This window comes from Equus caballus, chromosome 16 (genome assembly GCF_041296265.1).
Source record: "Equus caballus isolate H_3958 breed thoroughbred chromosome 16, TB-T2T, whole genome shotgun sequence".
NCBI classification, from domain to species: Eukaryota; Metazoa; Chordata; class Mammalia; order Perissodactyla; family Equidae; genus Equus; species Equus caballus.
Window position 1 is genome coordinate 15650669 of NC_091699.1, and position 27299 is coordinate 15677967.

General features: G+C 55.0%; 2 protein-coding genes across 3 annotated transcripts; both read right to left on the reverse strand.

Moving 5' to 3' along the window:
* Positions 1 to 514: 514 nt before the first annotated feature.
* H1-8 (H1.8 linker histone) lies at positions 515 to 7860 on the reverse strand. The gene is made up of 5 exons (XM_070237213.1): positions 7647 to 7860; positions 4138 to 4397; positions 2074 to 2437; positions 1216 to 1280; positions 515 to 896 (listed from the first exon to the last, which is right to left on the reverse strand). Exons 1-5 carry the CDS (start codon positions 7744 to 7746, stop codon positions 624 to 626), a joined length of 1062 nt encoding a protein of 353 aa, XP_070093314.1. The 5' UTR covers positions 7747 to 7860; the 3' UTR covers positions 515 to 623.
* A 6593-nt stretch (positions 7861 to 14453) lies between these two features.
* Positions 14454 to 27071, reverse strand: RHO (rhodopsin). Of its 2 annotated transcripts, XM_070237237.1 has the most exons (6): positions 26984 to 27071; positions 20523 to 20691; positions 18556 to 18724; positions 17087 to 17252; positions 16741 to 16980; positions 14454 to 15893 (listed from the first exon to the last, which is right to left on the reverse strand). In XM_070237237.1, exons 1-6 carry the CDS (start codon positions 27044 to 27046, stop codon positions 15783 to 15785), a joined length of 918 nt encoding a protein of 305 aa, XP_070093338.1. In that variant the 5' UTR covers positions 27047 to 27071; the 3' UTR covers positions 14454 to 15782. The 2 variants fall into 2 exon arrangements, with proteins under 2 accessions (XP_070093338.1, XP_023475702.2); XM_023619934.2 differs by lacking the exon at positions 26984 to 27071 and having other exon boundaries at positions 20523 to 20994.
* Positions 27072 to 27299: the final 228 nt, after the last annotated feature.

Sequence of the window (27299 nt, forward strand, 5' to 3'; positions counted from 1 at the left end):
GACTCCTCTCAGCTCCTCCAATCCTCGTCTTCGCAGCTGGAGGACTCTTTCTAAACACACACCACATCAGTCTCTCCCCTGCCTATAACACTCCCTGGCTCCCCACTGCCCCCAAGGGAAAGTCTGCCTTCTCTAGTCTGCCCCTGCACACCTTCCTGCCCCACACCCGAAGGCCCAGTGGCTCATGCCACCCTTCACCCCATGCTCCTCTCAGAGCCACAAATCCCTCCATCCATCACACCATCCAGTCCCACCCCACACAGTGGGCCCTCTGCCTGCAATGCCTTTCTCCTCATCTGTCTGGCAACTCTTGCTCATCTTTTAAGACCAAAAGCCGCCTCCTCCAGGAAGCAGTCCCAGATCTCAGGCTGGGTTAAACCCCGCCTGTGCTCCTCTGTCCCCTACATGCCCGTGGATCCCTACACCAGGCCTTTACATTGTACAGTCTATCTTCCCCAGGGCAGGAGCTCCTATCCGGGCCCTGGCTCTGGAGGGCCAAATCCCTGGACCTTAGCCTCCTCCCAACCAATTTGTGGAGGAAAAAAAAAAAACTTTATTGATAAATAAGATACAGTGAAATAAATAGCAACGGTTTTTCAAAGAATAAAAAGTTGAGCAGTCTCTCAGTCTCTTTCCACCCCGCCTCTTGCTCTCGGCTCTGGCTTCTTACTGGCCACGTTGGACGTTGAGGCCTTGGTGGACGTGCAAGGCCTTCTCAGGTCCTTGGGCGCCTCTGTCTTCCCGGCCAGTGGTGCAGGCATCGTCTTGGACCCACTGCCCTTAGAAGGAGCGGTGGCCCTAACTTTTGGCCCCTCCCTGGCCCCCTGCGCAGTGGCCTCCTTGGGGACCTTGTTCCCCACCTTCTTTCTGGCTGGGGAAGCAGTAGCACTCTTGCCCTGTGAGAAAGCAGACCAGGAGCCAGGTGACAGAGCTGGCAGGGCTGGGCACACAGCTGGGAGCTCACGAGAGTAAGGTGGAAACCCCTGGGTGGCTCTGGACAAGTGACCTCCACCTCTCTAAGCCACAATCTATATGTAAAATGGGGATGGCGAGCCTCAGGGTTATGGAAGGCCGGAGAGAAGAAAGTGAACTGTGCTTTGTAGGAAAACTAATTGCCTACTTCCCGCTGGCCCTTCCCGGGGCTGGTGCGGGACGCCCGAGCTCCGGCCCGTTCAGGGTGGAGGCTCCGACCAGAGACATCCCGCAGGCACCTACCTTAGTGACCGTGGGTTTTGAACTCTGACTCCCAGCTTTCGTTTTCCTGTGGGCCTCAGGATCTGCTGGCAGGTGGGGGAGGGCGTATGGGAATGACCCTTTCAGGAGGAGCTGCTGGTGGGCAGGCAGGTTCAGGGGCCCCGGAGCCCAGTCCTGCCCGGGCCCCAGTTCTCACCCTGACACTTACAGGCTGTGTTACCTGGAGAAAGTTGTTTAGTTGCTCTGAGCCTAGATGTCCTAGTCTGCAAAATGGGCATAACAGCATCTCTCTCATAGGATCATTGGAGGATTAACTGGACTGTGCATGACCATCCCTCACTCCAAACAAAGCACCGGGAGGACCCCCTGCTCCGTGCCTGCCCACACCAAAGGCCCCTAAGAGTTTATCAGCCTCTAGTCTTTGCTGCCTTCCACACAGCAGCTGGGATACATTTTTAAAAATACCTTGGACCCTAGCTGTGTCTTGTTCAGAGTCCTTCCATGGCTCCTCATCGTCTTCCAGATAACGTCCAGATTCCTACTGCCTTTCACAGCCCCCTCCCGCTTCCCCCTCCCACACTGCTCACGGAACTGTTCGCACCTCCTCCAAAGCTCCCCCTTCTTCCTAACTCCAGGCCTTTGCATGGGCTATTCTCCTGCCTGGGATGCCTCCTCCAGGAAGTCTCCCTTGACCCTTCTCAGAGACAGCAGGCTCCTTCTCTCTCCGGGTTCCCGTGCCCACCCCAACCTGTTCCCCTGAGGTCTCAGGTCAAGCCTAGATAAGGACACCCCTCCCAGAGCTGGCCCTCCATCCCGCCTCTGGCCAGAGGCTGCCAGAACACACTCCATGCCCTCCTCTCACCCCTTTCACACACCTACCTTGGCTGCTCCTTCCGCCTTTGACCTTTGACTTCCTGCCGGGCCCGCTGGCACTAGGAGGGGCCCGTGTGGCCTTGTCTGGCTGGCTGGGGGCCTTCCTGGCCTCGCCTCGTCTTGACTCTTGGTCCTTGGTCCGGCTGCCTTTCTTGGGGGCCTTCTTCTCGGCTGCACCTGGTTTGAGGGAAGCCGTCATCACCTCTCCTGGCCTCCTGGGTCCCTTCTTCATCTCACCTGCATTGGGAGGGTCCTTCTTTGCCTCACTCGGTTTCTTGGGGCCCTTCCCCTTGGCCTCACCGGGTCTCCTGGGGGCCGTCGTGGTGGATGTCTTCTTGGATTGGATTTTCCTTTTGTGCTTGGGAACTAACTGGCAAAGGAGAGAAAGGGGTGAGATTGGGAGCAGAAGTTCTGGGTGTCTCAAGCCCCTACACTCTACATCAGGTTCAGAGAAGAAGGCCCCATTCCAAAAGAGGGGGCAAAGAATGTGGTCAAGGGCCTGGGAGAAGACACATGACCCCTCCTAAATGCCCAAAGCCGTAACCCACGCTGTCCTGTATCGTGCTGCCAGGGAGGGGTGTCACCATTCAGGAGCTGGGGGACCTGAGTCTCCAAGACTCGCCCAAGGTTCTCCTCCCTCCCTGCGCTGGTGTCTGCTTCATGAGGGCACAACCACGCTCTCCCCACCCCCATGTCTGGAGGCCTCAAAACCAGGCTTCTGGGAACAAGTCCTGCACACTGGGAGCCCCGACTCCGGTCCTGCATGAATCTCCTTGGACTCTACCCCAAGCCTTCCCACGGACTGCCGCTCTGACTCCTCCTCCGTCTCCCCCAAGGCCCCGCCCCATTTCACACCTCTACTTCTCCATGCCTTCCTCTCCCTCTACGCCCAGCAGAATAAGGACTTCGAGCTCAGATAGCTCAGAGTTCACAACTTCCTTTCGGCCTCCCCAGCTCTGTGACTTGGCCGAGTCTTCTCTTCCCCACTGGCCTCAGTCTCCCCATCTTTACAGTGGGGCCATCAGGGAGGTGTGAGTGGCAGGGGGATATGAGGTCCCCTGACAAACAGATGGTTCCTGCTCTTCTAGATCCCGGCTCTGATGACGTTGCTCTCCCTGCCCCTGAGCCCTCATGACTCACCATTATCTGCCAAGACCAGAAATGACCCCTACTCCCACACACACGCATTCCTAACTCCGTGATGTCCCAGGCTCTGCAGCCCCACTCAGCCACACGTGCCCATCTCTTGCTCTCCTTCTCCTCACCCCATGCACCTGGGCTTGCCATGGCTTGTGTCCAAGCTCTGACCCACCCCCAGTTCTGTGAGGGTGGGACTTCCTGTGTTTAGCCACCCAGTTACCACAGGGACTGGAACATGGTAGTTGAGATTGTTCCACAGTGTTCCATGGTGACTGTCAGAGCAACTGTTATGTGCTGAGGCATGGCAATGACAGGCAGACCCCCATGTCTGGGTCCCTGAGATTTCTCAGGTGGCAGCTGGCAGTAGTGATGCTGGGGCTTGATTTTGTGCCAAATCTTCCCTCAGCAGTGGGTGACCCTGGACAGGTCCCCTCTGGGACCCTCCTCTTTGAGAGAGGAGGACGTGGTAGCTCAGGGGGAGTGCCAGCCTTGGTTTGGGGACCCCAGGTTTGGAGCCAGAGAACATGGGGAGCAAACCCCAACTCTGACCTTCCAGAGCCCCAGGTTGGGTCGGCCTCATCCGTGGTGAGGAATTCCAGGAAGGGGCTGTGGATGCCAAGGACCCAGAAGTGAACACAAGAGAGACAGTCCCTGGGTACTGAACACCCCATGGCGAGGAAGGTGGGCACAGCAGGGTGCCCAGGGCTGTGTGGGGGCCCAGACGGAGCACACACGCCAGCCTTCCCAGAGGACAGGGTGTTTCCGAGAAGACACCGGAAGAACAAGAGGGAAAAATAGGAGAAAGGCCTTCCAGCAGGGAAACAGCACACAGAGGCCAGGAGGAGAGCTGGACTGGCAGCTCGAACCCTGAGGCTAAATGTTTCTCACCCTGTGGCTGCCCCCTTACCCCCTCGCCCCAGGCAGGCTCACCTTGAAGCTGCCGGTGGCCCCCCTGGCCTTGGAGTTGGTGGGCCTGACCAGGAGGCCACGGTGCATGCCTGTGGCCAGGGCCTGCTTCAGCAGGTACTTGAGCCGTATGACATCCATCGCAGGGTACTTGTTCAGGATATAAACCTTGATGGCCGCCACTGAGGTGCCCCGGCGCTGCTCCCCTGCCTGCAGCGCCTCCAGCACCATGTGCAGCACGGGAGGGTGGCGGCGTGGCGCTCGGACACTGCTGTGGCTTGTGCCTGCGGACAGACAGCAGGACATCACCCAGAGCCCAGACCACCCTCAGGCCTGATGGACCGCAACACGCCCAGTGAAGCACGCACAGGCACCAGCCAGGCCCGGGGCTAGTGGGCAAGGGGTCGGGGGATCGAGTCCACCCCGCTGGTGCCTCTGGCCACAGGCCTGGGAGCAGCCCAGGGGCAGGGCACATGCCACACACTCCATAAAGGCTCACTGAAAAAACTAAATAGGCCTTCTAAAAAACAAACCTAAATCAGGTCAGTTGTCTAAACCTAACACCAGTTCACAGGAAATCCAGGGCCTCTGTGAGGGGCCACCGGGCCGGATTGGCTAACTCCTGACCACGAAGAACTCTGTGGGGCACACAGCCCGGCTTCTACAAGAACCCGAGGAGGAAAAAAAGTGGGGGGCCAGAGATGAAAGACACCGAAGGGAGCTTTCAACCAAACGCAGCGTGGGGTCCTTGCTCAAACTCAGAATGCCAGTGAAATGATCCAACTGGAAAAGAAAAGTCAGCTAGATAAATACGAGCACTGGAAATATTTGATGATATTAAGGATGATACCAGTTTTTTCAGGGATGCTAATGGTATTGTAATTATTTTGTAAGAGGTTCTTATCTTTTAAAGATAAATAATGGACTATTTACAGATGAGATGATAAGTCTGGCATTTGCTTCGAAATAACCCAGTAGATGAAATAAGAGTAGCCACAGGCTGATAACTGTTGAAATTGGACGATGGGCGCTCGGGGCAGGGGTGGGTGGGTGCGGCTCCCTATACCCCTCAGTCTACTTTAGTATCCATTTGAAAGTTTTCATAATAACATTACAAAAGAATTCCACTCCTAGGTCTACACCCAAGAGAAATGAAAATATATGTCCACAAAAACGTTTGTACACAAAATGTTCACAGCAGCATTATTTATAATAGCCAAAAAGCAGAAACAACCCAAATGTCCATAAATTAATGAATGGGTAAACAAAATGTGGTATAGACCTAAAATGGAATATCATCCAGACAAAAGAAGGAATGAAGTAGTTCCTTGAAAACATTACATTCAGTGAAAGAAGACAGTCACAAAAAAATCACATATTGTGTGATTTAATTTATATGAAATGTCCCAAATAGGCAAATTATAGAAGACAGAAAGCAGATTAGTGGTCGCCAGGGGCTGGGGGTAGGGGGTGATGGAGGGTGACTGCTGATGGGTGCAGGACTTCTTTTTGAGATGACATAAATAATCTAAAATTGACTGTGAAGATGGATACACAACTGTGAATACATTAAAAGCCATTGTACGCTTTAAATGGGTGAACTGTATGCGTGTGAATTATATCTCAATAAGGTGTTATAAAAAAAGGTTGGAAAAGAGAATAGGATCGAGGGGTGGGGAGGGAGGAAGCATGCGACACCTCCAGTCACCCTAAGGTGTACAAAAGTGGTTTAAATATGAAACCTGATTTAAATGTGGTGATTAGAAACGTTGATTTCTGATCAATTTGCAAAACTTAAAGACTCAATAAAGAAATCAATTGGCTAAAATATTTTTTTTAAAACACATTTTAAAGTAGGGGAAAAAAACCCACCCCAAAACTCTAGATCGCGAGCACAAATTGTGAAGAGACTTAGTCTAATCCAACCCCTATGGCCTCCTGGCCAGGAGGAGCCCAGCATCTGGGAATATTCACTTTGGGGCCAAAGCCTGTGAATGGGTGGAGTCCCGGCTCAGTCCCCCCAGGATTTCAGGGGGCCTCAGTCTTCCCATCTGTCCAGTGGGGACGGGGTCCTCTAAGGAGGTCTGAGCCCTCCCAGCTGCAGTGTTAGAGGGTTTCCGGAGGGGCCCTCGGGCCTGGCCTGGAGTGATGGCCCCTCCCCTGTCTCCCCCAAACCACGCCCTGTCTCAGGGAGACCCCCAAGACTCCTCCCTCCCCTGTCCCTCCAGCTGGACTCAGCTCATTTGGCAGTTACTCAACGTCCACTGTACCCCGGGACGCCCAGAACAGAACTCCCGCCTCCCCCGAACTTGCCCTCCATCTTCTCTCTCCTGGTGACGGCGCCTGCCCCCATGCCTAACCCAGCCACCCTAGCATGAGCCCAGGGGCTGTCCTGGCCCTCCCCTCCCCTCCCCCATTACACCCACTCTGCCCCTTCCAGGAGGCCGGGCCTCTCCTCTCTGGCCCCAGGGCCCAGCCTCTGCCCTGCTGCCTCTCTCCCTTTCCAATCCTTTTTCCTCACTCCTCTCCCACCCTCACCTCCCCTGCCTCCAGTGGATGGGCTGACAAGCCTCACCACTCATGGCCTCGGAGGCCCAGGCTGGCCTTGCTCTGTCTCAGCATTGTTCTCCCCACTGTTCTCTCCCTCTGCCCCAAGCCAGGAGGACTGGCACCTCCCCACAGGCTCCACCAGCACTCTTGCCTCTGGGCCTTTGCCTGTGTTGTTCCCTCTGCATGGGGGGCCTTTCTCCTCCATGGTCACTCAGGCAGCTCTCATCCTTCCCAGGCCAGAGCGAGCAACTCCGTCCTGTGCCCCTGAGGCACCTGGAATCTCCCCCCGCCCCCCTGCCCCCCCCCCCCCCCCCCCCCCCCCCCCCCCGGCATGCCCCAGGAGGCTTTGCAAATACACAGAACACTTTCCCTGCCCCACCCTCTGTCCCCTGGGTGAGGCTTATCCCTCCTTCAGGGGTCACTTCCTCCAGGAAGCCTTCCCTGACCCCCCAGAGTGGGTTAGGCGACTCCTCTGAGCTCCTACAACCCTCTGGGTTCCCGCCATTAAAGCATGTGCCACATTGTCAAATGGCATCTGTTAATGAGGCACGCTTGCCCGTCAAGCTGGGAGCTCCTGGAGGGAATGAACTGGGTCTATTTGCTTCAGTGGACTTTATGTCCAGAGAAATCCGGAGGCACCGTTTGTTGATTGAAAATTGGGATGCAGCCCTAGATCCAAAGCCCAGCCCTGCACCAAACGCTGGCGGTCCCTCCAACCAGCTGCCCCACAGCTGCTGCCAGTGCGAGCCCTCCCCCACAGGAAATGGGCTCCAGCTGGGGAGGCCCCGCTCTGCCCTCTTCCCCTGAGCTGGGCTGGCCTCAGCACCCCCGGGCCCTACCTGGCCCCTGCTGCCTCTGGCGACAGCTCTTCTGTCAGATGGGCAGTGGAACCCAACAGTCCAGGCTGGGTGCTAGAGCCAGACAGCCGGTGGGAGAGGACAGGGCTCGCAACGGTGAGGGAGGAGCTGCCTCCCCTTGCTCACCTGGCTTTTCAGTCCCAGACGACCCGGGCAACCCCACTGTGGAGGTCGTGGAGGTCACGGAGGTCGAGGTGTCGCTGGAGGCAATGCTCCCGGGAGCCATCGCACAGGCAGGCGCAGACACAGATGCTGGTAGCTGGCCGCCTCCAGGTGTGAGGCTGCCAGGCCTGCCTGCCCGTCTTATATACCAGCAGCCCGGCCCCCCACCACTCCAATTAGCCCTTGATTGGGCTGGGAGGCTCTGAGCTGATGACTGGGGCGGGAGGGCTGGGATGGGGCACCACAGCCCTGCCTTGTTCGCTGGCACCCCAACTCAGCCAACCCTCCTGTGTGACCTTGGATGAGTTGCTTGACTTCTCTGGTTCTCAGCCCCCACGACAAAATGATGGGAGCTGAGATGCTCGATCCCTTCTGTGCCCTCTGCTCACCGGGCGCTGGAGATGCTGACGGAACATTGGGCACACCTGGGCTGTGGAGGCAGCCACGCAGCTCTCCAGGCCCACTGCCCTAGCAGCCGCTCCTGTTCCCAGGCACTGCTGGCCTCACTTGCTCGAGAAGTAGCAGCTGGAGGCCTCCCAGTGGGGTTTGCCTGGAGCAGACACTCCCTGGTCAACCTGTGGCCCTCCTTTTGTTTTGTTTTTTAAGAAAGGAATCTTTAAGTCATGAAAGAGCAATTTTAAAATAAAATTGCTTTGCAAAAGTCTCCATAAATAAGGACAACATGCATTGGGAAAATGGGCAAAAAATGTAGCTAACCAATTCAACAGACAGGTCGGCTGACACAGGAGAATATCCTCCACCTCCTTGGCATTCAGGGCAATGCAAATTGAAACAATGATAAGATACCATTTTCCATCAAATTGACAAATACTGAAGACAAACTGTTGGCAAGGGTGCAGGAGCTGGATGCAGAGGCCCTCACTGCCTCCACCAGGGGGTAGACGGGGGCACAGCCTCCTGTGGAAAGATATTCCTTTGAGCCCAGCAACTCCACTGTCTGTCCTAGAAGGGTATTAGTTGGAAAAGAAATCATTGCTGTATTATCTGGAAGAGAAAAAAAAGAATTGACTTCCAAGTCAATCACATGGGGCCTGGCTAAATTACTGCCTCACTGTGCTCTGCAGCCATTTAAAATGACGAGGGGCGTTACAACAAGGGTGAGGTCATAGCTCACACCCGGCAGAATGACGAACATTCAAACGTCTATCGATGCCGCGTGTCCACAGCATGAAGAAATGTGTTACTGCTGGGAGCTAAGTCAGTAGTGACTTTGTTAAGGAATTCAGTGACGTCTAATACAACTGAAGATGCCACATCCCCCTCTTGTCACTCTAGTATAAATCTGAGAGAAACTCCTACAGTCATACACAAGGACGCTTATCGCACTCTTAGCAAAGATTCAAAACAACCCAAATGCCCTTCGAGAGGAGAGTGGACAAATAAATTGCGGTCTATTCATATGGTGGAATAGTACACAGCAGTGAAAGTGAATGAACCAGAACGCACGTGTGGAATATGCTCCCCTTCTAAGAAGACAGAACTTGTGTGTGCGTGTCTGTGTGTAAGTGAAGGCACGGAAGAAGGTCTGAAAGGATTCATACCAAGGTAATAGCAGTGGTTGCCTCCGAGGAGGATGTAGGATTTGGAGGGGATGGGTTTAAAACAGGCATGCATTTTTTGCTATGTAGTCTCTTCATTGTCGGAATTTTCCCGGGGGACTCTCTGTCGCCAGAGGTCTGGACTAAGGAAGGCGGGGACCGTCAGAGTGCTCTAGAGTGAAACCAGATATCGTTCCCCTGCCTGGCACCCTTCGTAGCTCCCACTGCCCATGGGTGAAAGTTTGACCTCTTCAGTCTGGCTTATGGAGCCTCCTCATCCCTGGAATCCCACAGTCCAACCACACTGTCGCTCTTGGAATGGGCTTGTGCTGAGATCTGGGCTTCCCCTTTGTGTTTCCTCTGTGTGTGTGTGTTAGGTTGACGCAAAAATACCCCAGGGGTGGCCCAGTGGCCAAGCAGTTAATTTCATGCTTTCCACTCCGGCGGCCCTGGGTTTCACTGGTGCGGATCCTGGGCGCAGACATGGCACCGCTCATCAGGCCATGCTGAGGTGTCATCCCACATAGCACAACCAGAGGCACTCACAACTAATATACAACTATGTGCTGCGGGGCTTTGGGGAGAAGAAGAAGAAGAAGGAAGAAGAAAAGAGGATTGGCAACAGATGTTAGCTCAGGTGCCAATCTTTAAAAAAAGAATACCCCAATTTTTCACTCCTGCCCTTATCATGCCCATTTGCAATGTGACATTGCAGCTCCGCCCACACTCCTTGAATCTGAGCTGGCCTTGTGACTTGCTTTGACCAACAGAATGTGGCAGAAGTGATGTTAGGCCAGTCCCCACCCCATGTGAATAAGCCCTGGCCAACCAGCAGATGCTGAGAGGCCCATGGCCCAGTCACCCCTGTCACCCAGCCACAGCTTGCCAACCCAGCCAAAGCTCCAACTGACCACAGATATTTGAATGAACCCAGCGGAGCTCAACCAAGCTCAGTCCAGACCAGCAGAACTGCCTGGCTGACCCACAGAGTCATGAGCAGCAATACACAGTGTGTTGGTTTAAGCCATGCAGTCTTGGGGTTGTTTGCCATGCAGTGTAAGCTACCTGAGACACTCTGCCTAGACTTACCCACCTACCTTCTCCGGACTGTTGCCCACTTATATTTTTGGCCCCAATGTAGATGTCACTTCCTGGGAGAAGCCCTCCCTGACCCCCTGGAAGGTTAGGGACCCCTCCTCTGGTTGCCAGCAGCCCCTGGACTTGCTGTCTGGGAGCCTCCAGCACTCTAGCTACAACTCTGCCTCCCGTCTCCCACACCAGCCTTTGAGCTCTGCGGGGTGGGAGGAGGGCCATGTCTGTCCTATTCCGGGTGATGTCCCTAGTGCCCAGCATTGTGCCTGGCACACAGTAGGTGCTCAACTGTGGAAGTGCTGTGGAAGCAGGGCCAGAGCCCAGCCTGGCTGAGCGGAGGGAGCCTGAGAACCATCTGCGGGAACACGCTAGAGCAGGAGACGAGATGAGCAACGAGGCACACAGAAGCTGGCGCAAACGGGGGCAGCAATTTTGATCACATTCGTGGGGCATTTCCAAGAACTGAGAACTTGAGAAAGACTCGGCGACGCAAACATCCCCACAAGCTTCATCCACAGCCTGTTCCCGGGCTGTGCCAGCATAGAGCTTTGCGTTCAGACGGAAGAAGTTCTGCAATGTGCTGCCTGACCTAAGACTTCCTCAGGAGGGCTGCCTCTTCACAGCGAGGTGGCCGTGGGAGGCTCCGGCTGCTGGGGGACCCCTGCTCGCTGCCCCTCTGCGACCTTTCCTGAGGCCTGTGTGGAGCTCAGGTTCTCATGGAAACTTTTTTACCGTCTTGGGACATTGAATGGGCTCCTCCTGCACATGAGCTTTCCTATCTTCTGAACTTTTGGAAGCAGTTACAAGGTGTCTGTTTTGTGTCACTCTAGCCCCTGTGGCATCAGGACTTTAGGCATCATTTGTGACTTTAGGTCAATAAATGCATAGAGGGCAGGGCAGAAATAGTAATAGATGTTCAATATCCATGTAAATATTTCCTATTCGCTATTTTATATATACACTTAGGACCTGGGCTTAGATCTTCCTAAGTCCACACTGTGGGCTGCAACCTGGAAGCCCTCTGTGTTAGTTAATAAACTACAACTCCAAAATCACAATGCCTTAAACAAGAACGCAGGAGATCATTCTCTCATGAAACGCTTCAAGTAGAAGTTGCACAGGGCTGGTTAGGCAGCATGGCTCCTTCTTTCTTGATGCTCTGCCGTTTTCTGCCCACAGGTTTTACCTCATGATCCAAGATGGCTGCTGCTGTTCTGGTCATCATGACTACATTCCAGCCATCAGGAAGAAAAGAAGAGAGGAAGTGGAGGACACCTCCATTCTCTGAAATACATAACCTAGAGACTGCGTATATCACTTTAGATTATACTCTGTTGGCCAGACCTTAATGTCATGTCACTGCAGGTGCAAAGGAAGCTGGGAGACGCAGTCTCGTGCCGGGTGGCTAGGCGCCCAGCTAGAACTTGGGTGATATTGCTAAAAGAAAGAAAGGGAATGAATATTGGGGACAGCTAGCACTTGTTCCCCCCTTTCCTGAGATCCCTCTATTATATCCATCTCTTTATGTGCCTGTCTCCCACACCAGGGGCTGCTCCTCTGAATCTGGCTCACGTCTCTGGGAAGGGAACTCATATTTATTGAAGGCCTGCTGTGCACTGTGGCTTTTGTATCAATAACCTCATTAGTCCCTGTAGACAATTCTACGAACTGGGATGATTCGCCCCTTTAAAGCTGAGGGGCCTGAGGCCCAGTAAAATTCAGGGACTTGGCCTGAAGTCGCACAGCTGGGAAGGGCACCCGCTGTCTCGCTGGGGACACTGTGGGGTGCCGTGAGTGTGCGTCTCTACCTGGGGGCTGGGGGCAGACTGCCATCAGTCCCTGCTGACTCAGTGTCGAGGGAGTCATGCCCTCTCCTCTGAGAGGCGAGATCGGGGTGAGAGAGCTCTGTGACCCTGAGGCTGGCCAGGTCCCAACCCAGAGACTTGCTCCCTCCAATCGACCTCTGAGTCCCCAGCGCATCCTGGCCTAGGGGCCGCTTCTCTAGATGGGGTTGAGCGGAGACATGACTGTCCACGACAGGCATTCCACAAACCTGCCGCCTGTCGCCGCCTGGAGACGAGGTGGGCGACACCCTCTCCTCGGCCTGAGTCAGCAGCTCTTCGTCTTTATACGTGGCCAGTGCCCCATCAGTGGCTGTCAAATCAATTGTAATTAAGGAAGTATCTTTAATTACTCTCTTCCAGGAAAACCAGAGAACGTTCTGGTTTTAGAGTAAATGTTTTCTCTGGATGCGAGGCTGAGACAAACGTACCACTCCGCAGAATAAGTGGACTGGGGTGGGGGAGTCTGGGGTCAGGGCTGTCTGCCAGCAGGGCAGCTGCAGTACTACTGTGCTTCCCACTGCCGTGCCTGGCCCAACACGGCCTCTGAAACGGAGGCTGAGACCTGCGGGGCCAGCATGGGGATCTTCTCCCTCCGCTCCCTGCGTGGGAGGGAGCCTGGTCTAGCCAGACATCACCGACTTAGACAGAGTCCATCCCCTCTGGGTCACCGCTGTTCGGCCCACCCGGCCTCCGGCCCTCCTCCTGGTAACATCACCCCTGGGTTTCCCCTGGGCTCTTCCTGTCCCCACCCACAGACCATTTGGTTTATATGGGGTTAACTCTACTTGTGCTGCAGGGGCAATCAGGTGACCCAGCCTGGCCAATGAGAACCCTACCTGGGACCTTTGCTGGAAATGTCAGCAAAGAGAAGCCAATTTTCTGCATGGCTTGCTGAGCCTGGAGCTGCTGGTGGCCATTTCTGCCACCTCTTGGGGATAGTTGGCCTGTGCAAGAAGCCAGCACAGAGGAAGCCAGCACAAGAAGCCAGCACACAGCCAGAAGGGGAGATGAAGAAGCCTGATCACATCCTCTGAACACCTGCATCCAGCTGTGCCTGAAGCCCTGGGCTTTTTGTTTAGGGGAACCAATAATTTCTTCCTTTTGGTTCAGCCCTATTGAGTCGGATGTCCTGTCACTTGCAGCCAAAGGAATCCTGACTGACATCACCCGGGGAGACAAAGCAAAGAGGGGCAATAGATGGAGATTCCAGCTATTACCTGCCCTAGCCCCACTATGGCACCGGGGATCTTCCAGCTCAGGCTCCTGTCACCCCTTCCCACCTTGGAGGATGGGATTAACTCTTGGGAGCTATATCTCCACCTTGTTCCCCTTGCAGGTGGTGTCCCCAGTAAGGCCAGCTCTGAGCCAAGGCCCGGGTAATGCCAATAGTCTCCCATCATCTGCTGTGTTGCAGGAAGTGGGATGACCACAGAAAGTCTGCCATCTCATCTAATCCCTTCAAGGTCAGATACCATATGATCCAACTATTCCTCTGCTGGGGATTTATCCAAAGAACATGAAAACACTAATTCAAAAAGATACATGCACCCCTATGTTCATTGCAGCATTATTCACAATAGCCAAGACTTGGAAGCAACCTAAGTGCCCATCAATAGATGAATGGATTAAGAAGATGTGATACATATACTCAATGGTATTCCTACTCAGCCATAAAAAAGACAAAATCATGCCTTTTGCAACAACATGGATGGACCTTGAGGATATTAGGCTAAGAAAAACAAGTCAGACAGAGGAAAGCAAATACCATATGACCTCGCTCATCTGTGGAAGTTAAACAAACAAACAGATAGATAAGGAGAACAGATTGGTGGTTACCAGAGAGGAAGGGGTGGGGGAGGGTGGAGGGGTAAAGGGCACACACGTATGGTGAACGATGGAAACTAGACTTTGGTGATGAACACAATGCAGTCTATACAGAAGCTGAAATATAATGATGCACACCTGAAATTTATATAACGTTATAAACCAATGTGACCTCAATCAAGTTAAAAACATGCTCTTCTGCAGATAAGGAGGCTCAGAGAGGTGACAAAGCTTGCTTGCAGTTTCACAGGTCACCTGGATCTCTGTGACTCCAAAGTTGGGGCTTTTCCCATTCCCAAGCTTGCTCCCTTCATCCCACATCCCCAGGGGGTCTGCCAGTCGTTCACACCAGGCATCCCAGCGTCAGAGACGAGGTGGATGCTGGCCGGTTTCAATCCATCCTGTGGATAAAGAGCTTGAGAATGACAAAAACCGCCACCATTAACACCAGGTCTAGGAGCTGAGCTTTTAATGCCCCAATTTGCCTTAGTCTCAGGCAGAGCTGGGAGGGATGGAGCTTCTGGCTTTGGTGATGTGGCGAAGGAGGGGGCAGTTACTGTGGCAGCTCAATTCTGACGCCCCCGAGTTCCAGACAGGAGAATGGACTGCAGCCACTGAAGACAGGCTCAGCGAGGGAGCTGGACTCGGGGACCTGTGAACATCCCCAGGGAAGGTGGGCCCCGCTGAATTTCCCACTCTTTGTTTCTAAGCTCTTCGAGACAAGGGCGACATTAGGGATTCAGCTCTTCATTAAATGTAGGCAGATGAGCATGGCTTCTAGAAGCTGTATACTGGCTCAGAGATGCTGTGGCCCAGGTGCTGGGCAGGAGAGCGAGCGGTTTCCAGAAGCTGAGAGAAAGGCCTGTCTCTTTAAAGGCTGCATTGGGAAGAGGGGGCTCCGGGGGCGGAGCTTTGACCCCAGACTCCAGTGCCCTGGTGTTGTGTTTTCAGACCTGATGACTGTCTTCTGCCTTCCTTCCACTGTCCCTTCCTGCAGCCCAGCCCCAGCCCTGGTCTGGCCTTGACGCCTGGCTAACTTTTAAAATGCTGCTGAGGCTGGATGCTCGGAGCATCGCCTAATCTCAAAATGGTCGCTATCAAGAGGAGATGATCATAGTAACTAATTAACTTTGATATTATTCATAACGTTAACTACAGTCTGTACAGCTCCTTACCACTTACAAAGTGCTTACACACACACACACACACCCTCACTTGATCTTCACAGCAGCCATGTGTCGGCAGGGCTGGGGATCCGGGTATCTATTTTATAGGGGAAGAAGGTGAGGCCTCAGGAGGGAGCCTATTGCTCAGGGTCAGCAGTGGAGGATGAGCTGCTGCTGGGAAGGTGGGTTTGAGAGGACAGGTACGCTCTCCCTGCCCATTCATCCCTTCATTCATGCCTCCATTCATCCCTTCCCTCATCCATCTAGCAGTTATTAAGCACTACTGTGTGCCCCAGTCTGCGCTAGACACTTATCCCTAAGCTGGGACACTTTCCCAGAGAGCAACAGTTCTGTGTTCCTGAGAGATGAGCTGGGGGGAAGAGGGGTACAGATCCCACCGGCCCCTGGGAACTCAGGGCTCCAGATTGGGCCGTCCCGGCCAAGAGGGGAGCCTCATTTTTCTCTCGTTAATTATTATTATTATTATTTGTTTAAATTCAGGGAGCCTATGGGACCTGGTTCCGACAGGCATGGCTCCTGGTGGGGCGGCGGTGGCTGTGGGTGGGTGTGGGGGATGGGAGGCTCCTAGAGTGGCCACAGAGTCCTTGGCAGGCCTTAGGCTGGTGCCACCTGGCTGGTCTCCGTCTTGGAGGCAGTGGTGGAGGCCTCGTCGTCACCCAGCGGGTTCTTGCCGCAGCAGAGGGTGGTGATCATGCAGTTCCGGAACTGGAAGGCAAGGGGCATGGGTCAGTGGCAGGGGCCACCGGAGTGTGCACAGCAACTCTCGTGGTTGGCAAGGTCTCCCTCCGACCCTGCCTCATTTCTGGCCCTCAGAGCCTCCACTCCCCTCTCAGATCTGGCTCCCTGGAGGGAACTTGCTAAGCATACTTGACCCCACCCCAGAAGTGCCAGGGACCAAAACCAAAGCGGCTGACATTCCATGATGCCCTCTGTGTGCCACGGGCTATCTGTAAATGATCTCATTGAATCCAAGAGTTTGGGATTTCGCCCTTTCTATGGATGAAGAAACTGAAGACGAAGGTCATACAGCTGGAAAACAGCAGAGCTGGGGTTTGAACCCAACATGCCTGACTCCCGAGACCGTGTTTTCCCTGCTGGATCATGGATTCTGCAGAGAAACCACTGGTGTATGTTAAAGGACCACACTATCCATTCATCCCCAAAACAAGACTTTTTCGCTCCTTGCTCAGCTTTGTGGAGACTGGCAATATCCTGTTCTCAGACTTGGGACTTTGACCATTTCACTTCTAAAGTGGCCTCCAGAACCATGGGGACTGGCACTTCTCATACATGAGCCAGAGTCAGAGTCCCCTGCAAGGCTTGTCAGAAATGCAGGCTCCTGAGACCACCCTGAGTTTCTGATTCAGCCGGTCCAGGGAGGGCCCGGGAATCTGCATTTCTCCCAGAGGACTCTGATGCCCCGATAGAGACCAACTCCTCTACTAGATTTTACAGGTGGGACAGCTGAGGCCCAGTGGAGGATGTGGCTCATCTTCTGCGGGCAGTGCCTGTGGCCTGGGGGACCTGGACCCCCCACCCCACCAGCAGGCACCTGCTTGTTCATCATGATATAGATGACGGGGTTGTAGATGGCGGCGCTCTTGGCAAAGAAGGCCGGGAGGGTCATGAAGATGGGGCCAAAGTTGGAGCCCTGGTGAGTGAAGATGTAGAATGCCACACTGGCATAGGGCACCCAGCAGATCAGGAAAGCAATGACCATGATGATGACCATGCGCGTGACCTCCTTCTCGGCCTTCTGGGTGGTGGCTGACTCCTGTTGCTGGGCAGCTGCCTGTAGGGACACAGGGCCTGGTGTCCAGACTGCGGCTCCTTTGGGATGGGGGTTGGGCTCGACCCAATTAATGCCTATGTCCCCAGCACCCAGCACAGGACCGTACCTCCTTGACTGTGAAGACCAGCTGCCCGTAGCAGAAGAAGATGACGATCAAGGGGATGGTGAAGTGGACCACGAACATATAGATGACGAAGGATTCATTGTTGACCTCTGGCTTGAGAGTGTAGTAGTCAATCCCGCATGAGCACTGCATGCCCTCTGGGATGTACCTGAGGGTAGGTGAGGGATGGGGCAGGAGGGACATGAGGGAGACCCACATGTGAAAGACTGAGAAACAGCCACAGCCGACCAGAGTCCTGGCTCCGGCAACATACCTGCTGCGAGGCTGGCCTTGCTCTGAGCCTCACTTTCCCTCTCTGTGAAATGGGGAAAATAAAATATCTACTTGGCTGTGTGACAGCGAGGATCAAATCCACTGAGATAAGAGACTCAAATGCACCTTGTGAAAACAGTGTTGTTTCATTGTTTGTTTGGCGGTGGTGTTATCATGAGACCGCCAGTCTCCCACCTTGCACCGCCTGCGCACTGCTGACCCATGTGTTTCTTCACCCGACTCCCTGTCCACTAGTGGCCAGAGGCCAGGCCTCAGGCTATGCTGGGCAGAGGCCGTGGGGAAGAAGGGAAAAGCTCCCAAGCTCTGTATTTGAGGCAGTTTGTACAAACTGGGGCCTTACTAACAACAGGGGAAGAGTATTTCCTAGGCCAAAGATGGGCACACAGAGTAACTACAGGATCTTTCCACAGTTTCTGGAAACAAGAGGCCCCTGGGGCATGTGGTTAGGATATTTCAATGATTTCAGAGGATGGTGGTATCGGACCGACCTCAGAAAACCTGGAGTGTCTGTTGGCTGTGCCTATGAGGACGTAACTGGGCCAGACTGGAGAGAACAGGGAAAGAGGACAGAAGGGAGCGGGCTTGAATTTAGCAAGGGACAAAAAATAGACTCCAGGAAGAGTGAGAGAGGAGGAAGGGAAGAGAGATTGGGAATTTCCTGGATGCAGAGGGACGCGAGGCCTCTAGGAACCAACGGAGTCACCAGTTCAGTTTCCCAAACCACTGTCCCCCCATCTTTTATCTCAGCCCCATTTGGAGACAATGGCCTGGAGGCTGGACAGGACCCAGTTCCCAAGGGCTGCAATGTCACCACCTGTTCGAGGAAGGCTCGGCCTCCCCAGGGGCTGAGGCCCAAGGTCAGAGGGAGCTGCCTATGGGGCACTGGACCAAAGAGGATTGGAACCTGGCCCTGGCTTAGTTGAGGATTAGGGGCACGGCCAAGGTGAAGGGTTGGGGCATCTTCCATTCTCCTTGACATGGGGACGCAGGAGGTGGGACTAGCCCCCTTAGCAACATTAGGGTCCGATCCTCTCTTCCCCTGTCCTGAGCTCTGCCCCAGGGAGAGTTGCCAGGTGGGCATTTGGGACAGGGGGCATATGAGCTCAGTGCCTGGAACCAGACAGCTCTGAGTTTGAGTCCTGGCTGGGAGACCCCTCCCTTCTGCTAAGCGCCATTACCTGGACCAGCCGACGAGGGGGGGTGCAGCACAGGCCAGTGCCATGACCCAGGTGAAGGCAACGCCCATAATGGCGTGGTTCTCCCCGAAGCGGAAGTTGCTCATGGGCTTACACACCACCACGTACCGCTCAATGGCCAGGACCACTAAGGACCACAGTGCAATTTCACCTGCAAGGCAATCAGCTGCCGGTCAACACACCACCTGCCTGGAACCCACTCTCATCTAAGGAGGGAGCACTCCTCCTAGATGGGGAGAGGGCAACTGAGAAGGCAGCCTGGGGCAGGCCTGGAGCGAGGCCTTAGGGTGAAAGGGCCTTGGACACTGAGAAGAGGAGGGTCGGGTGTGCAGGGCAAAGGGACCAGTATGCCAAGGGGGAGTGAGCAGAGTGAATCCTAGGAAGTTTAGTTCAGTCAGAGCTCCGGGTTCAGGAGGGCCATGGAAATCAGATGACAGGGTCTTGATTGCACTGGGAGCCCTGTAGGGAGTTTTCTCAGAAGAATGTGTCCTCCGCGGGGCACGGGGCAGAGTTCCTGTTGAAGGGCATTGCAGAGGCAGCTGAAAGCCGGCGCTGGAAGTCCTTCCCTCCCTCTGGAGCAGCAGCCTCTCCCCTCTAGGGAAATGAAACAACCTGGGCATGTGGGACCCTCTCCCAGAGCCAGGAAGCTGGATCATGTTCTGCTCAAAGGAAGAAGGAGGAAATAATGATGGAATTCAGACATCTGTCCTGCATATCGCCCCAGAATCTCAAGAGGGAGGGTGGTGGCCATAGAATTTATCAGCCAAACTGGGACATTTCTGAGAGTGAAAGCGAACACTACAGAGAGCTATTCCAGGATTATAGCTGTAGACCGGGACCGCCGCTGCAGAGGGCTCTGCCTGTATGAGGCACCCCTCTCTGATCGCTGCCTTCGGGCCTGAGACTGGGTGACCTGTGGTCATTGAGGTGACAAACACCCCATGATGGCCAAGATTCCCTGTGAATGGGACTGAGGAAGCATCCTGGACATGTGAGGAGAGAGAAGACAGGGAGGAGAGCAGTGCTCGTGCCTGGTTCTGGGTCTCCCCGTCTCCCTGCTTTGTAATCACCACCTCTTGCATCTCCTGCTTGCCTGAGAGGCTGTGTGTCTGGGGAGAACATTCCTGGATCTGAGCCGGGAGATCTAAGCTCTGGTCACTGCCCTGCCACATCCCTAAATGAGTCTCTTGCTTCTCCATGCCTCAGTTTTCTCATCTGCTAAATGGGATCTGTTATCTCTGAAGCAGCCCCATTAGTTTTCCAATCAAAGAAAATACTTGAAAGCATCTTTCAAAGTTACAGACCACCACACAGGTCTAGTGCCTCCCTTTGGAAGGGCTTTCTTAGAAGGGGATGAGCTCCTCAACACAAAAAGCATTCAAGCATGGCAGAAAAGCTGGAGGTGGGCTGGGAAGGGAGTCAGATAGATGCTGGGGGGAGGGACTGAGCCCATCACCTGGCAGCACAGGCAAAGTCCAGTGACTGAAGGACTGAGGATCTGTGACCCACCCCAGCCTGGGAGCTCTGCGCGCAGGGATCTGTCTTGTCCACCTTCATCCCCAGTGCCCAGTGTGGGTCTGATCCAGCTCAGCTGCTCCCAGGGAAACAGAATATGGCCTTAGGGGCCACAGAGATGTGGGCTGGAAACTCGGATCTGCCCCCCGCCACGATGCGACCCCGACAAGATCCTTGACTTCTCTCAACCTGCTTCCCTGCTGGAAAGCAGGACAATGGCACCCCTCCGAGTGAGATAAACAGTATCCAGTGCCTGCCCTCAACAAACGCAGCCAAGCTTATCGTCACCAAGGGTGTTCATTGATTAAGTGAGGGCTTTGGATGTTGCAGAGCGGAGAATGTCTCTCAGCCGCCAGCCCAAGCTTAGGGTTGTCCCCAGATGCCTCCACGCCCCCAGCTCCTGTGCCCCTGCCCACCCACATCCCAGCTCATACCGCCCAGAGTGGCAAAGAAGCCCTCCACATTGCATCCCGTGGGCCCGAAGACGAAGTATCCGTGCAGAGAAGTGTAGAGGGTGGTGGTGAAGCCGCCGAAGACCATGAAGAGGTCGGCCACAGCCAGGTTGAGCAGGATGTAGTTGAGAGGCGTGCGCAGCTTTTTGTGCTGGACCGTGACGTAGAGAGTGAGGAAGTTGATGGGGAAACCGAGCACAATCAGCAGGAACATGTAGGCGGCCAGCATGGAGAACTGCCACGGCTCGGCCAGGTAGTACTGCGGGTACTCGAAGGGGCTGCGCACCACGCCCGTCTTGTTGGAGAAGGGCACGTAGAAGTTCGGGCCCTCCGTCCCGTTCATGGCTGCGGCCCTTGTGGCTGCCCCGTGGGCGTCTCCGACCCAAGAATACTGCTGAGGCCTGAGCTCGGCCACCCAGGGCTCAGGCTGGACGACTCCAGGCTCTGACCCCCCCCAGGGCCTTATAAAGTGACCTCCCCTCCCTAAGCTCCTGGCTGAATCAGCACCTGGGAGATTGGGGGCGTTATTAATCATATTAATCACCGCTGCTGTAACTGGGGCCTAATTGGCTTCCGTGAGGGGCCAAGGTCACTCTAGGTAGAAGCCTAGGGTCAGGGAGGGGAGGCGTTGGGGACCCTGGGAAAGGGCAGGAGGCCGGCCCCCAACTCTTCTGTCCTCCAGGAATCTCTGCCCACCTCAGCCTGGTGGTCTTGGCCTGGCATCACGACCTCTGACTCCAGGCCCACTTCCCTCCGGCTTAGTACGAGCTGACATCTTCCTCTTGACAGGACCAGGAGCTTCCGGAGGGCAGAGGCTCTCCTCCCCTCACTCAGCCCCTTACCTATTCCTTCCCCACCTCAGTCTCCTCCTGGCTCATCCAGTCACTGGACACTGACACTAGCCCATCTCGCCAGATTATGAGCTTCACATAAGGGCAGGGGCCGTATGCTGCCAACTTTGGCATTCCCTGTGCGAGACACAGCCTGGCATAGCTCAGGAGCTCAATTAGCACTTGGTGCATTGAATTGGAAGTCACCGGTTCATCAAACATTTATGTGCAGGCCCCTGGGGACACAAAGATCAAGAAAGGAGGAGCTTAGGCTGAGGAGGACTCTGATGTGAGAAGGACAGATCCTGGGCCTGGGAGGGGAGGCTGCCTGCCTGGGGGAGGTGTCAGGGTCTGGGTCTCTGAGGGACGGGAGCACTTTGCCAGGTTGCCAAGTGGGGAAGACGGCACAGACTGAAGACAGAGGCTGGGCAGAGGCCTGAGGCCCATCTGTGGTGTGGCCACGCATGGGTTGGGGCCAGCTCTGATGGGTCTTGATGCCAAGCTGAGGAACCCGGCTTCATCCAGAGGGCAGTGGGCAGTAGGCAGTGCCTCAGGCAGATCTTGGGGACAGAAAGGTGGCTCAGATGCCACCAAAGATGGATGGAGGAGGGGCCCAGGGAGAGGGTGACTAAAGCAGGGACAGGACAGAGGCTCTCAGGGCTCGGAAGCATGGCTCTGCAGCCAGGAGGCAGACTGCGTGCCAAGCTCCGTGCTGTGCGCTGGCTCACTGCAGTGAGCAAGGTGGGTGTGGCCCCAGCCTCCTGGGGAGTCAGTGTAAGGGGAGGTGGACCCTGGAAACAGGACTGTTGGACACTGCTGCACACGGGGTATGTCTGGGGACATCTGGTCAGGCTGGGGTGGAACAGGGGACCTTGGATGCTCTGTGACAGGTAACCCCATGAGGGCCAGTCCTGGGACAGCAGGATGAGCTCTGGGGGCAAAAAGAGGCTTGACACTGACAGGCTCCCCCAACCTGTAACAGGAGCATGATGATACCTCCCAGAATGAAGTGGGGTAGCTGGGTGTGCCTGGCATGATGACCACAATCTAGCCACAAATGTGTATCGAGCAGGTTCCAAACAAAGTGCTTGGTTCTAGGGCACACAGTGGACAAGAAGGATCAAGCCCTGCTGGCAGGAAGTGTCATTCTGTGGGGGCAGGAGGCCCCACAAACAGGTAATGAAACAAATAACAATAAGAAAAATTCAGATCGTGACCTGCTCCCAATACTCTGTTATCTAGAGCAGCCTGGGAAGGCTTCTCTGAGAAGGTGAAGTTTGAACTGGGAACTCAGTGATGGAAGAGGGCAGCCCTGGAGGATCTAGGGAGTGGAGATGTCCAGGCAGAGAAAACAGCAAGTGCAAAGGCCCTGAAGCTGGGGATTCAAGGCTGGCCAGGGAAGTGTCCCTGTCCACAAGACTTCTATCCCTTAAGCTCTCTCTCACCCAGTCTCTCTTCCCCTGAGATTCCTGGGTCTATCTGCTTCAGAAAGATGCCTCCCTTCCCTCCAGCCCACCTGGGGACCAGACCCCTCCGTCCTGGGTGCTGTCAGGGTTTGGCACATGGAAGGCTGACGAAATGTTTGTTGGTGGAATGAGTGCAGGGGGTGGCCTGGCAAGGCTAGTGGGGTGCGACCTCTCGCAGTTTAAGGCGCTTGGCCCAGTGATTAGGCCTAGTGCTAATGAGGTCAAGGTGGAGGGTTTGATTCTGCCGTGGCCCCTGGTAGCCAGACAGACGGGGGAGCACTGGATTCCCTAAGTCCAGAGTGGCCAACACACAGCTCCACCCTGGCTGAGCCCTGGATCTCAGCACTTTGCCTGTCACCTCCTAATGCTTATGACAGCCTGGAAGCTTCGTATTCATGTTCTGTTCACATGGTTTTTGTCCATCTCCCAGGCTGTAACATGACACTACAAGGGTGGGCTAGGTCTGTCTTGTTCTCACAGGGTCCCCAGAGCCCGGCATGGAGTCTGGCATGTGGCAGGAGTGTTGTAAATAGTTTCCCCTGGGGAAGAAGAGCTGGGATTTCTGTCAGTTTGTTCACTGATGCACTCCCAGGGCCTGGCACATAGTAGGTGCTCAATAAATATCTGTGGACTGAGTTACCGGATCTAGGTTATCTCAGTAAGTACTTCCCCTCTCTAAGTCTCAGGTTCCTCCTCTGTAAGAGTTTAATAATCCCACCCTCACAGGATGAGGTGATGGGGAATTAAAGGCCATCACCGAAGTGACCGTGCTCTGTATTCTGTAAGGCATGACAAATAGTTTTCTTTTAAATGAAAAGTGCTCTGTGTTCAGAGCAACAAGCTCATGAAGGGAGCTGGAAGGTCATTAGAAGTCACCTACTCTGACCCTCCCCTGCTGCATTTTGCAAGTGGGAAGATTGAGGCCCAGAGTTCGCAGTGAGCTGCCCAGGTCACGTGACAAACCAGTGACAGCTGGGCTATACCTGCCTGGCCACGCCTCCCTCCCACACCAAAGACAGCTCTCAGGAAGGATTGCCAGTTACTGGCGCCATGTAAAAATAAATGACGGAAAAAGGGTTGTGCTGGGGTCGTGGAAAAGGCCCTCACTGAGTCACACAGGCCTGGGGCAGCAGTGGTGGCCCTGAGGGCAGGGGGTAGCACTGGGCTCTAGCCTGTGGCTCTGAGTCACCCTAAGAGCCCAGGAAGGCCCACCTCCCCTCTCCAGGCTTGTTTGCCGGGACTAGGAAACTTTGGGGATCCACACCCATCTATAGGGTAAACCTGACCTGCTTTCCCCACCCGGTCCCAGCTCACTGACCTTGAGACCTTACAATTTTGGTTTCCTAGTCCTCCCTTGTGGGCACGGCCTCTTCATACTGACCCTTACATCTGGCCTGAGGCTCTGCAGCCACACAGCCTAGGTGCAGCCTGCTCTCTTCTCATGCCTGTTTCCTGCTCTGTTCCCAGTAAGTGATCAGTGAGTGTGGCTGAAAGTGTTATCCTCTTCTGAATCTCATTCAGGTCTCAGCAAGTGACCCATGTCCTTGGAGAGACCCCATCCCCCACTTCTACAGACCAGGGCCTCCACCCCACTGCATTCATTTTCTACTGCATACTTAGCGCTGTCTGCAACGGTCTTGTCTCCTTAGAGACTGCCTGCCCATCTCTCTAGAGAATGCGTCCCAGCTCCCAGCCCAGGATAGATGCTCAGCACATGTTTGTTGAATGAATGAACAACTCCTCCTAACCCCTGTGAGGAGGTCTCTCTGAGTGGTCAGGTCTCCTCTGATCACTGAGGAAATGGGATCAGAGGATTGAGGTTCCTCAGCAGAGCCAGGCTTGAACCTAGGCCATTGAACCTGGGCTGTCTAATCCCCCAGCAATTTTGTCTCCCATGTCAGGTGGTCCAGAGAGGGGCACAGAGCAGGCCAATGGCCAAGCCCAAGTGTGGGTGACTTTCTGAGCAACTGCCCCTCGGCCTCCCTCTCAGCCAGGCTGAGAGGCTGTGAGGGGCTGTGAGGGGCTGTAAGGGGTGGGACAGGGGCCCAAGGTTGGCTGTCTCTGAGGACAGACCAGCCATCTTGGGCTTCCGCAGCACAGCCCTCTGGGAGCCCAGGCGCAGGGCTCCGACTCGGCCAGGGAGGATTAGGGCTTAGTGGGCAGCGCGCGAATAGCTCCTAAGCCTCTGCATGGAGGTGCTGCTTGGTCAGCATCCTCTTCTTCCTCCTCCTCCCCTCTCTGGCTTAGCCTCACCTGGCTGCGTCACCACGGCTGAGGGAGGCCTCAGACTGAGCTGAAAATGTCGAGGGGGAAGACAGCCTGACTCTCCTCCCCTTCCTTCCATCACCCCCCTCCCGCCCTTCCTCCCTCCCTCTTTTCTTCCTACCCCAACATTTGCCAAACACCTCCCATGCACCAGGCCCTGGGCTGGGTGCTGGGGACACTGAGATGAAGCCTACACAGTGTCTGCCCTCAAAGAGCTCCCGATCTTAGGGGGCAACAGCCATGGGAAAAACTAATAACCAGGAGAGGCGGGGATTTGCTCCCAGCCCCAGTGCTGTGGGAGCCCAGAGGACCAAGTGGTGGACCAGGAAGGAGCCTGGGAGGCTCCTCAATCTAGGCAGGGGGCTTGCTGGGTCAAGGCCAGGGAGGGAAGGGCCAGCTCGCGTGGAAGCACTGGGGCCCTGGGAGCAGATGGCAGGGAAGGGAGGGCAGGTCTGAGTTCAGGTGCTAGCTGGCTGGCAGTGGGGGCCACTGAGGGTTACAGGCATGACCAAGTTCCCATTCCAGGACGATGTTCTGGAGTCTGGGTGGAAGAGTATCAGGGAGTACTGGGGTAAGTGCCTCGCCCAGGGTGAGAGCCTGCCCAGTGGTAGCCTCTTTGCCGGGGGTCCTACCTGTCCCCAGGGCAGGGCTGCCACAAGTGGAAGGTCAGGGGTATCTGCCATAGCAGCAAGCTTGGAGAAGGGGCATCTGCCCAGCAGATGGAGGGCCATGAGGAGCTCCTGGCTTTGCTGGCCTCACTGAGGTACATGGGGACACCCAGATGGCTGAGGCCAGGCTAGAGCCAGGCCCCCCTAAGGTCTGGCCCAGGGCTCTCTCTGGGCCACTCAATCCCCCGTTTCCTTACTTCCTCCTTCCAAGAACATGGGAACAGTGTTGAGGACTTGGAGATTGGAGGTCAGGATCAGGCTGCAGCCTGAACCACTTGCAAGCTGTGCAGCTGCTCCTCTTTCTGGACGTCAGTCTCCTCTTAGTGAAATGGGCATCTCAAGATCCCTGTGGCGCCTTCCTCGTTGTAGCATGTGAGGGGTCACCAGGATCATCAGAAGGAAACTGAGGCATGAACCTAAGTGTCAGAGCTGGAGGAGGCCCTACTGTACAGATGGGGAAACTGAGCCCTGGAGAGAGGACTGGACCTGGTCAACACCCTGTCCTAGTCGGGACAGGAGAGCAGCAGAACGTAGTGCTTACGTGCAAAGGATGTGCCTGGGTGTGAATCCTGTCTTGGTTCAATAAATATTCATTGAATGAAAGAAAAGAGAACGTCACTGAGCATCAGTTTCATCATCTGCATAATGGACATCCTTGGAGGCTGCTGAGGACTCAATAACTCAATAAGATGATGTGTAGAAAGTGCTTAGCACGCTGTCTGGAACTCAGTAAGTACTTGATTTATTGGGAGCTACGGTGTTCGTCTCTCAGACTCAGGGCTCCAGTGTAGCTTCCCTGTGGCAGCAGAACCTGGCACAGCACAGCCTCATTTTGTGTTATTTGGCTGAGAGGACGCGAGCTGGAGTTTCAGGCTGGGCCCCTCCCCCTGCTTCTAGCCATGGACCATCTGATCTGTCACTGTGATTGACGTCTGTTGGGTGGCTGGGGCTGTTTTCTCCCTCTCCCCTCTTTTTCCCAGCCATATGCAAATGATTTCAGTTCAAGTAACGCGCTAATGGAAATCCTAACACATTAATAAATGTTTAGCGCGAGAGAGTATGCGTGATCGTAAGTAATCAGACACTCCACGGAGGAGTTCTGTTGGCACAACTGTCTGGCTCCCTTTCTTTACTTTCCTCCATCATCTCCAAAGAGAGATGCAGAGGGAGGCAGGGAGGAGGGGGTGGGGCAGGGGTCCAGCCCCGGCACTCACCGCCGGGTGGCCTCTGCAGCCACTCCCCTCTGGGGCCTGTCGTCTTCTCTCCAATGGGTACATTTGCCTTGCTCTGCCCACTTCACAGATGCCCTGTAAAGTACCAATGTCTAATCAGGAGGGTGGTTTTCAACAAGTGCCCTTCCTCCTGCCATCAGGGTTCCGCATAAAGTGCCGGATGGCATGCTACCTCCTGGGCAAGCAGAGTGGAGGGCGAAGGGAGCAGGCCGCAGGGACGGACGGATCAGGGGCTTCTCATGCAGGGTTGGTGAGCTCCCTGGACTCCAGCACCTCCGGCTGCCCCCATGGCTGTGGA

What these genes read in the sequence shown, in the direction of transcription:
- H1-8 (XM_070237213.1), bottom strand. Translation starts at nt 7,746, where the DNA reads ATGGCTCCCGGGAGCATTGCCTCCAGCGACACCTCGACCTCCGTGACC. An exon ending in AGGCGGAAGGAGCAGCCAAG is followed by an intron (nt 1,281 to 2,073) that starts GTAGGTGTGTGA and finishes CCCACCTGCCAG; the next exon opens with CAGATCCTGAGGCCCACAGG. An exon ending in CAAAACCCACGGTCACTAAG is followed by an intron (nt 897 to 1,215) that starts GTAGGTGCCTGC and finishes GCTTTCTCACAG; the next exon opens with GGCAAGAGTGCTACTGCTTC.
- RHO (XM_023619934.2), bottom strand. Translation starts at nt 20,883, where the DNA reads ATGAACGGGACGGAGGGCCCGAACTTCTACGTGCCCTTCTCCAACAAG. An exon ending in CTTCTTTGCCACTCTGGGCG is followed by an intron (nt 18,725 to 20,522) that starts GTATGAGCTGGG and finishes ATTGCCTTGCAG; the next exon opens with GTGAAATTGCACTGTGGTCC. An exon ending in TGGTCTTCACAGTCAAGGAG is followed by an intron (nt 16,981 to 17,086) that starts GTACGGTCCTGT and finishes GTGTCCCTACAG; the next exon opens with GCAGCTGCCCAGCAACAGGA.